The 12,501-nt window shown below is 35.9% G+C and overlaps 1 protein-coding gene across 2 annotated transcripts in view; it reads left to right on the top strand.

The window, feature by feature from the left end:
• ADCY1 (adenylate cyclase 1) overlaps window positions 1-12,501 on the top strand; it is a 168,664-nt gene that overhangs the window by 30,069 nt on the left and 126,094 nt on the right. For both annotated transcript variants that reach the window (XR_005817336.1, XM_040548907.1), the window contains exon 2: window positions 9,542-9,691. Coding sequence is in view for 1 of the 2 variants with exons in the window: in XM_040548907.1 (XP_040404841.1) it covers window positions 9,542-9,691 (150 nt within the window). In the remaining variant the exon portion in view is untranslated. The remainder of the gene's footprint in view (window positions 1-9,541; window positions 9,692-12,501) is intronic.

Genomic DNA, 12,501 nt, shown 5'->3' with positions numbered 1-12,501 from the left:
TATATATATTTTATATATATTTACATTCAAATGATGTTGCATTAAAATAGAACCAAACTTACACAGGCCAAAAGATCATATAATCCAAGAAATTATTTATCATGTCCTCTCATGATATTTCTTCTAAAATATCCTGTTGCTCACAAATTATTCATATTGTTCTTTCTCTAAGGTCCTGATCCTGCAATGAAGTGTGTATGAATCATTTAGGAATATTACCCAAACTCCCAACCATAGAATCACACCTGCATTTTTTGGTGCACTCAGATTATTTTTAGTCATACATCATAGGGATTTTCTAACAATAAACTTGATTTTTTCAGGAATGTTAACTGAAAATCAGGATAGTTTGGTTCTTTAGAATTCCTTTGACTTGAAATCATTGACTGATCAATTCAATTTTTAAGTAGAAGAACAGCCTCTTATTTTCCTAGTAAGTTTATCAAGTGCAGATGGAACTGGAAATATATATATATTTTAAATCTTCCATCAACTTATTGATTATAGATGACATAGTGTATTGCTGGTTTCTCTTTGCAAAAATATACTTTTCATAGTTGAACAAGAAAATGGCTAACCTTCTCTATATTTTCGGCTTAAACTGCTGTTTTTCAACTTTGTGAGTATTAAAGCTCTCAAGTGCCAACACTGACAGAAGATACCATAGATTAAATGACCATGCAGAGTGGAAATCTTATTATCTGAAGAGATAGCTTTTAGTAAAGCTTGCCTTGCAAGTTGTAAAGCATAACAGGAGAAAAGTAAACAGGCTCAGTGTAGTAGTTTCCTCAAGGCAAACACTTTCATCTTTTCAGGACATTTGACCAGAAGTGACATCATTCACCAGCTGCTTCAAATATCTGCATGAAGAGGAAAAAAAAAAAAGAGACACAAGAGGACATTTGTCAGGTCTAGCAGGCAATCTATCTGGCAGAAAGGGAAGCTGATTGAGATCAGTTTCATCTTAATGAAGTTATGTTTTCACTTAGCAGTACACAGGCAGCCTGATCAACAGCATATGCACTTTATCCTCTCTTTATCTCTGTCTGCCTTCATTTATCAGGAAAAGGACCAGGTGTTTCTGCAGTGAGTAAGAACCAAGGCTTCACAGTATAGTAAATCAATTTAATTTGCAGGTGAGTTGTTAGAAGACTTCTGTATACTTCTAGACATTTTTGAGGTGAACATTTTTTAGTGACAAAAATAAATGTGGGACCCATTGCTTAATATGAAAAATGTGTACCTTACACTGCCTGAGTAACAAAAAATGACTCAGATTTGCTCGACAGGTCCATCAATAACCCATTTCAATGTCATTTCCTAATAATAGATTAATTACAGTGTAATATTTGGACAGCTGCTTGAATTTACTCTGTGATGATTTTTCTCAGCCTGTAATCATACCTAACTGATTTATTAGTGACTTGGGAGCCTGGTTGTAGCCATGGCCCTCTCCCAGATACTCAGTCAAATCTTGAGAAAGCCCTGAAGCTAAATTAAAACAACAACAACAACAACAAAACAGCAACAGCAAAACAACAACAAGAACAACAACAACAAAAAACACTTTGAGGTTTTAATGCTGGGTGTTACATTTCCCAGGTTTTATGCATCTGACTTTCCAGGAGAAAAAATAAATCCCTCTTTGGAAGTATCCTGTGTACAGCACAGGAGAACACCATTGCAGTACCAAACAGATGGTGTTTGTGCAGCATTTGTAATATGCCCTGGGATAGTATTTCATCCCCAGTGGCACAGCTTCTAGGCTTGACAAGAATGAATGTGAACTACTGGAGAGCAGTGCTGGGACATGGAAGATCCATGTTTTGTAATCAGCTCTGTCACTGGCCGGCAGAATGACTCCCCCTTTCTGACTAAGGTTCAGTTTCCCAGCACCGTATATTGGCAAGGCTTTGTAGAGCACGTCTGAGTGCCCCTTGAAAACTAAACTAAAGCTAACTAATGAAAGATCCTGAGTGAAAAGCTGGAAATGTGCATCAGCTGCCAGAACATGCAGAAGCTTGATGAGTACTTATCAATATTCAGTAAACCAGATTCTGTTAGAGGGACACTATGGAGTATATTTTACGGATAGTAAGATAACCAAATCATGCCATTGGAACATGAGGCTGTGCTGAGTTCACTTTGCCAATGACACAAACATTCAGCTGTGAAATGATCGTGGCAGGGAGCCTCAGAAGGAGGCTGTTGCACTCTTCCTTCGGGGTTGTTACTAAAACAATCTGAAAACATAGTGCTTTTTGCGGAACTGAAGTCATGGCCTTGTTTTATGCCTTTAACAGCTATACACTAGATAAGAAATGTGTCCTATCTACAGCATCCATGTGCCAGAATGAAGCTGCTACGTACCATTTCTCAGCCATTCACAGGACTCCAATGAAGAAAAATTGCATTTAAGATCTGAAGGTCCAGTCACCTAGCAACTCTAGTTCCAAAGAACGTCTCAAACTAGCTTGAACTGTATAGCCCCACAAGTCATTATTTTTGTGTATAGTTATTACAACTTTTAAAGAAAATCATATATATTAAGATGTTCAGATGAATCCTTGCACGGGAACAAGTCTTGAAAAGGAACCAGATATTGCATATAACAAATACAAACAAATGTTGGACAATAGCTTTCTGTACTATGCCGTAATTCCATAACATAACATTGTACTGACAAATGCAGAAAGGGGAGAAAGCTGCAGATTTTTGTTTGATGCAGAACAACCTCAGGGACTGATCTCCTGGCCTTTGTCAAACAAGTGCAAATTACATGCTCAAGTTAATAAAAATATGCAGAACGTTAATTTCTGTAGAAATTATTTCAAACAGCTTTGGCAATGTATTCTTTTGTGATAGCTAACAGCTATTTACAATGCTTGAGAACAATTGCATTGTCAAAATAACAACAACAACAACAACAACCACCACCACCCATAAAACCAACCATAGCAAACCACCCCAAAGTACTAAGCCTTATTTGTTCTATGGTGATTTACAAGTTACTATAGAAGAGTGTAAGGGCAAACTCAGGAAAGAAGCATAGGAAACACATGCATCTCTTCTCTCAGCACAGAGAAATTTGTGGAATATGACAGCCCAGTTTGCAAGAATATTTTTACTTTTTTGTGGGCAGCTCATCGTGTCAGATTTTCTCAGATGGAAGTGACTGAGACCATATAATTAGATTTAAGTTATATGAACCTGCAGTGGACCTGATGCATACTCTAGACTTCAATACCATAATATAACAACAAGAGAAAGCTACACTGCAATATCATCATATCGTATCTGACAGCCTTTCATAGCCTCTCTCATAGTGAAAAACCATGGAGATCAGCCAGTTCTTGTGTGCACCTATGCTTGACAGATCTGTCTGGATGAGTGGGAAATTGTTTTGGCTTCATATATAATATTCTTCAGATATTCTTTTCTGTCCCCAGTAGCCCCAGTACTTATGTTGGCTTTGGAGAGAATTTGTTGATGTGTGTACATGTAACCTGCAATTATTTATCTGCAAGATCTGCATTGATATATGAAAATATTGCTAATTTAACTGGACTTCATAGATAGAAACATGAAACCAAGAGAAATAAATTAAAAATGTTCTTCACATGCTGTCAGGAATCAACTCACAAAAGAATATTAATATTCACGTCTTGTATAACAACAGAGACAAATCAGATCATTTTCTTGTTGCTTTTTGAAATTTCTGAAGTGCAACAGCTTAGTGCTATACTTGGCAAGCTTCAGATGTTAAAGCTATATATTTGGGCCAACCATTTCTAAAAGAGTATTTTTGTGTTTAGATCTTTTTTTTCTGGACTCAGTTTGCCCTTCAGTGCTAGCCCTGACATGCACACACTAGACAGTTATGATGCAGAACAATTTTCACCCATCATTGGATGATTGGTAACTTCCATGTTTGCTGCTGCATGCTCATCTATAAAACAGGGTTTGACCACATGAATGAGAAAACTAATGGCTAGGAAGGCTGAGGCTGATGCTTGTCCAGGCTTACTTGTCACTAATCCCCTCTTAGCGTATGCTATAGATTCTGGAGGGGGTGCAAATTAAGAGGTGAACCATGGAGAATATCACAGCAGAACACATTTTCTTAGTAAGTTATATAAAGAAACTAGGACAAAAACTAATAGAAGTAAGAGAGGACTGTTTATTCAAAAAGGGAATACATTTGTTTAATCTGGAGATAATTTGTTTGGGTGACTTCTTTGGTACCAGGGCATAGTTTCTGGGACACAGCAAGAGCTAAGGAGCAATTCTCTGCTCCTGTGATATGCCACTTCAGCAAAAGGAGGAAGCAGAAGTAGTAATTAAGTGTTCTCAAAAGGTTGCAAAGTGAGTTAAGTAAATGATTTAAAAAAGCCATGTCAAGACCAAGAAGCAATTGCACTTTCTCTTCTACGCATTCTTGTTCTGTAAATAAAACACTGCTGTAATTTTCCATAACTGGAAAAAGAGAAATTATTTTTATTTAAACTTTTGAAGGGTCTTGTTCATGATATCAACAATTTCAATGAACAACACAGTATTGCTTTGCTCTTCAACCATTGTAATGGAGGAAGCACTGACTCATTTTGGTAATCTTTTTATGACTCCTTAGAGGCATGCCTCACAATAGACATTTATATCTTACAGTAACTCACTTCATTGCTATGTCTAAGTGTTTTGACAGAATGAGTAAATGTTACATTATCTGCATAATGGAAACAACTGTGGCACAGAAATTATTTGTAGTAGAACTCAATCAACACAAAGAACTGGAAGTAGAATTCAGGGCCTCCATACCTTTATTTTTTTTCAGATATCTGAGGGTTAAGACGTGTAAGAATCATCTTGCTCTTGTGTTTTTTCTGCAGATTTCAGCCTTCACCTGGAGCAGCTCTCCACATATACTACCTATTCCAGTCTCCTTTATTTTTTGGGACACTATGTTAAACCATGATGCTGATAAATTAAATATTGATTTTAGCTACTGAGTTATGATCTGGGGAGTGGTTACTATTGAAATTCATTTTCAGTCCCACTCAAATCACAAACCCAGAAAGCAGAATGAAGTTCCTTAAGTTTTCTTCTCTAATAATTTATATTTCTCATTTAGTCTACTTCAGTTGGGTATTTCAATATCCATTCATATGAATGTCACCTTGTAAAAAAGTATTCAAATGATCCAGAAGCCATTTACACCTTAGTGAAGTAGCCTTATTTTTCTGTGAGGCAATTTTGTGAGACAAACAGAAACCAACTCCATAGTGGAAACCAGCCTCAGGTTTGAACTGTCTACTATGCTACTGTTCATCTCATAGCAAAATTAGAGTGTTGAGAAAACACAGTCTTCTTAAAAGGTAATTAATAGGTCATTTGCAGACAGAGTTCTCAACGTTTAAGAGAGAGAAAGAACATGAATGAACATACACATAAGATTCTTGCTTTGAAGGAAAAAAAAGTGGAGATAGAATATATCTAGAGTAGCAGAGAGAGAGAAAAAAGTTTTGAGAGACACTTTGAAGAGTCTCTCAGCTAAACCCAAGGGTCATTCAAGAAGTGGGAGATGACTATGAAAATAATAATAATTAATAATAATAATAATAATAATAATAGCTTATTAACTGAACTCTTTGATCCCTGTGCATGTGTAAGTGTATCTCCAGAATTACTTGCCCACTCCTTGATGGGAATTGCTATACTGCATATTCAGAATTCCCTACCAAATTCCTTACCAAAACTAACTTTAGACCCAAGTAAGTCAATGAAGAAAATACAGGAAGAATAGAAATTTGGTTAAAGTACCTGCTGGAGCTGTCAGTCCCTCTTCAGTGACTAGGCAGCTTATAAGAACTACCTTTCCGTGTGAGAAGTGTCAGAAGTCTGCCTTTGATAACAACCACTACAGTGAGCACAAGGAACCATGGCAGACAGTCTATACAGAGATGGAGGTTGTACCCTGCTAAGATATAGAGAAGCTTAAAGCTCAAGGTGCTCAATGCTGCTGAAGTGCAGCATACTTCATGCAGAGGATAAGACAGCAATCAAAACTGGAAATTGTCTTTCATGTCTCTGAAGCATTTTTGTTACTCTGGCTGGCCTATTATCTCAGTATGGGTAACATAGTTTGAAAGAAGTCGTGGAATAAAAATATCTTTAAATTACTGTGTGTTACATTAAGGAAATTATTCCTTCTGTAGTTATGTAAATAGGAGATGGTGGTGAAGTCTGAAGAGCACTCTTTTTGATACTAAGCAGCAATATAATGAATAATGTAGAAAGTTTTTAAAATGAAACTCCTTGATATTTCAGCAGTTTCAGATGCTTCAATAAATCTTAAAATTGCTTTGTGTTAAAAGTATGTCTCTCGGTCTTTCCTTGATTTATGTCAGATAATGTGTGTAAGTTATGTTTATATAGAGAGCAATATACGTGCTTACATATTGAAATGAAAGGCACTATGGGAGTGACATATATTTGAGAAACCTACAGAGAAGAATGTATGTAGTTTGCAATTGAGGAAAAAATAGTAAATACGCAGAAGGATTGTGGAGGGGAAGAACTCCTACCTCAGGAGACAATCTGCCCTACTTTCTTTTCTCACATTTTGAAATCTATGAATCTTTTACTTGCTTTATCACTTTTCATGATTCCCCACAGGCCAGAGCTGACAGCTAAGCTGTTTCATCTTAAAGTATTCAAAGCATGTTGGAAAATTACTGACCCTGCTGAGTCTGAAAGTGGTTGCATGATTGCAGGAACCCACCTATTAGTTACCTCAAGTCCAGGTGATCATCATTGCTTGAGTTAAATCATAATAACAATCACAGAACATCTGATAGGTTGTTAAAATATATTTTACTGCTTTCAGTTGAAGACCAGAAACCAAGTTGACACTTTTTTTTTCTGAAAGTAATTATTTATGTTTTAAGTCACTCTGATATCAGTACCTAAAGATAGTATTAATTTTGCAGCATTATTAACAGCTATTTTCTATATATACAGGGTCAAGCAGTTGCTTTGCCCGTTAACACTTGATTGTTTATTTTTTTGATCTCTGTCTACTGCCTCCAAATATGGCCTTTACAAATCCTTTCTATTTTTATTCCACTGAGCTTCTAAGAATTAGCTTTACAGCGTACTGTTGTCGTTACATTCAAGCATGACAAAATGCAGGGATAAGGTGAGTTTAGCAGCATTGATGTGTCTAAAAATAGGGTTATACTGGAATTTCTACAGAAATTTTAATTTACTGGTACTTAATTTCTGCCGAAAACTGTTATATCTCAAACAGGCTTGTGTGATGAAGCAAAATAAAGCATGATAGGAACTGCTGACTATGCTCATCTCTTTCATGAAATAATGTTTGTGTGCTGCTTTTCATCTTCAAAATTTTACATTTCTATTGCTATTTATAAGAATTGGCATACAAGTAACCAGTACATGAGATTATTAGATTGAAATTCATCTGACTGATAACATTTGAATCCACATTTTGCACTTCTCAAGAGGAAGCCACAACACCATTCTTTAATCATATTATCTCTTGGGAGATAAGTGTTTCTTTTTGGATATCTGAGGAGAAAGGAAACACTAGTGCTAGGCACAGATCCCTTTTGTTGTTGCAGGTTATTATTTGATTTTGTGCTAGTGAGAATTTTTGAAGGAAAATGGTTGGCATTGTCTTCTTAGTTCATCACAACCAGATATGAAGGAAAAAAGTTGGAGGAATTATGAATCCATGAAGGCCTGGAAAACCCACCGAATGGATCTTTCAGTTCACCCTATTATACTGAGATCACAGGAGTTGTAGATGTATTATTACCATCATTTACACATGAGAAATATATTTCTTATTTTTGTGGGATAAAACGTTTCCCAAGGGCTCTCAGAAGTCAGCAGGAAGTTTCTGGATATCATTCTGAATCTTTGCTTACCATATTGGCTGAGTTCTAGCTTTCAGCCCTACACCCACGAAAGCTGGTAAGCATTCTCTACAATGCACCATTTTTTTCCACTAGTTTTATTTATTTATTTATTTTAATTTGATTGTGTTGTTGGCACAGCTGGACTCACCATGCAGTGCAAACATGGGCAGTGGGCTTCTCTTTGGTTTACAGTAGCAGAGCATGCAACATTAGAGATATACTAGCTAGAAATATATACTGTGAAATGAGAAATAAACATCAGTTATATGGTCTTTACGAACAATTTTAGATGCATAGGAATTTTACATGAATCATGTTATTTACTGTAATGTCTTTCTTTGTTCTTGTTATAACCCATCTTGGCCAATTTAACTGCCAACTGAAATTTTGGAATTCCTGAGTTCCATGAATCCTCATCAAGACTTTTTGGTAATTAAGGTTAATATGAAGAATGAAACTCAAAAGGTAGTAGCTAAATAGGACTCTTTGCCTTCTTTCTAAACAAACATTGCATTGCAAAATTTACTATCTAAAGACACTTAGGTAATGCAAGTTTTCATTAACATCCTTACTCTGTAACTGTATCATGGCTTCAGATATCAGAGATGCAGTGAGAAACTTGGGTGAACTTGGATTGGGTTGTCTTGGGTAGGGAAGTGGTATGCAAGCCAGTGTTGAGTTACTTACATTAGTTTAATTAACTTTACTCACATATCATAAAAATAAAATAAAAATAATCAGAAGGTCAGTTGGATCATTTATGTGTTGTTCATCAAAGCACCATTCATGGAAGTAATTCCAAGGTAATTCATTGCTCCTGCTATTAGCATTTCCATGGGTCTTGGCTTGTGCAGATGGTACAAGCATTTTGTGCACCATTTGAAAACCCTTGGCATCTTCTGGCAGGTACACTGAATAATTGCATCAACAATATTTTGGGGAGACTTCTCAAAAAAACAAAATATGCTCACTAACAATATGGATGTGGGGAGAGATTTTCCAAGTGCAAACTTCACAATGTGAAAGCTTGGGGTACCAAGCAATAAGTTTTGATTTTGCATTACCAGATAATACATTTTGTATTTCATTGTTTTACTAAGTAATACATTTTGATTTAGTTACAGATTTTGACAGTGCCTCACTTCTCAACTGTAAAAAAAGGAACAATAATTTTCCTAAATTACTGGGGTATAGGATACAATTTCTGTCTTATGAGCATCATGCAATTAATTAAATGCTGAAGGTACTAGTCTCCTTACTAGATGGATAGATCTTCCAATGAACTGATGAAAGAACTGGTGCTGCGTGAAAGTGATAAGCTATAGATCATCATAGGAGAAATTCACTTCAGCAGATGAAAAGTTCTGTATCATGCAATATTGCCTGCTTGGATTTGTGGTAGCTGCTATTATTGTTTCTCTACAATTGGGCTACGAGAAAGGGTTTCAGTGACATGACTAGCAAGGCAGAATGTTTTAAAGAACATGCTTTTCTTTTCAATTTATTTTGCTGAGCAGAAATGTAAAATAAAATAAATGAATAAAAAAACCCACAACAACTGTATTTTAAAATATTCATTTATTTTTCTTTCTTCCTTACAGCTTGTGGCCAATGCAATCCTTTTTGTCAGTGTAAATTTGTATGGGGTCTTTGTGAGGATTTTGACAGAAAGGGCTCAGAGGAAGGCATTCCTTCAGGCCAGGAACTGCATAGAGGACAGGCTGAGGCTGGAGGATGAAAATGAAAAACAGGTCAGTTTCTAAGACTTTTTTCTTTTTCTCTGTTTCTTCTGAGATCATTATAGTTACATGAACTGGAGGTCAGGACATTGCTGCTAAGTGCATGGTAGGAAGTGTGTGCATTTCTACTGTGAAGGAAGAATGCTTCCTCCCCTGCCTGCGTTAGTTCTTTCTTCTTAACGCATGCAAGTGTTTCACTCTTCATCACACATAAAAGGTACAGCCTTACCACACAGGTACCATAAGCTCCAACACCAGAGTGAATGTGTTTTAGTGCTGAGTGCTTTAGTGCTTTAGTGCTAACAGACTACTGCATACTACTATATATGCATGTATATTTTTCCCCCACCACAGTTAATATTGGGTAGGTGTTAGATATGCTGTAAAAATTTCTCTCCTGTCTGTGTGCTATATCCCGTTTACATTCATGACACATAAGAACAAAAGATGTCCTTACATTTTGGGGAGAAGGAACTACATTGTTATATATATGGATAAGAATCATAACATTCTATTCCTTTTCTTAAAGCCACATTAATTAATTTGATGTTTTATTTCACACAGTTGAATCAATCAGTCTTCCAAGTAGTTTTGGAAATGATGAGAAAAACTGCTATATTGCAGAGCTTTCTGTTCAGATAATACTCACAGGTTTGAATCTTAAACCCACTAACAGATGTTGATTCTGTAAACTTTGAATCAGTCTGATTTTTTCTGTCTACGTGATAATAGAGGTACATGCTTTGCAGCTCTGAAGCTCTTTAGCTTCATTGACTTCTGTGGAATTATGGTAACTTATGCCAATAGAGGAGTTAAGTGGTATTCAAACCTTACTATAGAAGATGTTGGTGTTCTCAAAGCATGAGTACTTCACACACTTCGCTTCCAACTTCCTATATTGAAATAATGTAGGTGATTAAGAACTGTCCTGATATGGATTTAGTGAATGCATCTTATGACCTAAACGTACATAAGTAGATGTCTTCTTTGAATAACTTTATATCTTTGGTGGCCACGTAAGAATGGCATTAACATTAAAGACTAGGTTTGATTCTGGGCTTTTGTAATCTCAAGCTGAGGATTTTCAAAGGCATAAATGTGCTAGAAGTGAAATTTCATGGGGTTTAGGCGACTGTTTGCCATTTACGCATCTGAAAACCTGCTTCTGGGATCCAACATGAAAATCATACTTGACTTTTTTGTTTCTATATTTAGAACATTAACATTATATTTTATTTTATGTTTTATCCATGCGTATATAAAGATAAGAAAGGAAAAAAAGCTATATACATAACTACCATTATTGTTAATATTATAACCCAAGAATCCTGTAAATCACTTTCCAATGCAGTGTAAAGGTCAATGAAGAGAATTCACTTTTCTCCTGTGTGTGTGAAACTAACTTTATGCAATATGCATAAAACTCAATGCAGTTGTGAAATAGGCTAACAAGATGACAAAGTATCATTGAAATACCTTCTATGGTTGCTTTTACACTACACTAGAATACTTCTAAAATCAACGTAAGATTTATCTGATTTCAAGCTACAACCTTAATCCATAGTTTCTGTGGGATAACATAGCCCAAGTTTCCAGTTACTTGCAAATATTCAAGGTTTTTTTGAGGATAAAAAGACTTTCTGACCTAGTTCAATAGTTGTGATCATCTGTGTGCTTTTGTTTTCTGAGCTACAAACAATAAAATTTAAAAAGGATTAAAATTTATTATCAGACTTTCTTGTCTCATTTAAATGCTCTGACCTAAATAGCATAGCCCTTCTACATTGAGAATTGTAATCAAAAACACTAAAACCTTTCCCTGGTATTTCTGTGCAAGTCTCTAATGGGAAAAGAAAGAACAAACTCTCGGCTTTTGATCATAAACAGCATTTTGGAGTTAAAGTATTGAGTGTGTGAGACAGATACCACAGCTGCATCTGTAAATGAGATTTCTTCCTCTGTGTCCTACTTACAGTGATTCTCTTCATATGGAATGCATTTGTAGTAATAGTACCATGTGATAATTTTGCTAAATCTATTTTTAGGAGCAAGAGATCATCACGTATACCTCATGTTGTAGTGTTTTTAGAGTCATTGTGCAGGAGTTTGTAGAAAGGCTTTGAAAGAGGAGTGTTGCTGGGGAGAAGGAAGCAGACTAACTCTTTGTTGTGTGTGTTTTTTATGTTTGTTTTTAATTCAGTTTAATGTTCATTACGTTATCTGTTCTCTGTGGTCATGAAAAATAACTGCCCTCCATTGTGGAATCATCCATTTGTTATGTTGATAAATGATAGTTTGCAAGTCAAGAGTAAGACCAGAAGCCAATGCCATAGACCAAGTAAGCTTTAGAACATGAGTGACTAATTATAATCATTCTGCTGAAATAGTTGTCTTCTCTTGTTTTCTATAAATTTCAGCAGCAACACTATTCTCTGCAGAGCAGGCAGTTGAATAAATATTGTGAGGTAGGTCCTTTTCCCTGTAACTGGAACTGTGTTTCATTGTTCCTATTCAATTAGAGCACCTGGGTACTTCCCTTTTATTCCCACTGCACTGTATCTTTGTGTTCACTTCTTAATTTAAGATAACCCCTTAACTATATGCTAAGCAAGGCGTTACCACCCTGCTGCCTTGAAGACTCTGTGTTAAACATCCAATATATATACCAATCTTGAAAGCAGTTTCCACACAGTGCTTCATCCTTTTTGAAGTGAGCAAGCAGGAATGGAGAATGGGTGAAATGTTCAGCATAGAGAAGAGTAGTGATCCGCTACTGATGTAGGGTGCTTGCTGCTTCATTCAGAGGGGAAAACAGAAAGGAA

This window comes from Cygnus olor, chromosome 2, assembly GCF_009769625.2.
Source record: "Cygnus olor isolate bCygOlo1 chromosome 2, bCygOlo1.pri.v2, whole genome shotgun sequence".
NCBI classification, from domain to species: Eukaryota; Metazoa; Chordata; class Aves; order Anseriformes; family Anatidae; genus Cygnus; species Cygnus olor.
Note: the sequence above shows the minus strand (reverse complement) of the source record. Positions and strands in the feature narration are given on the sequence as shown.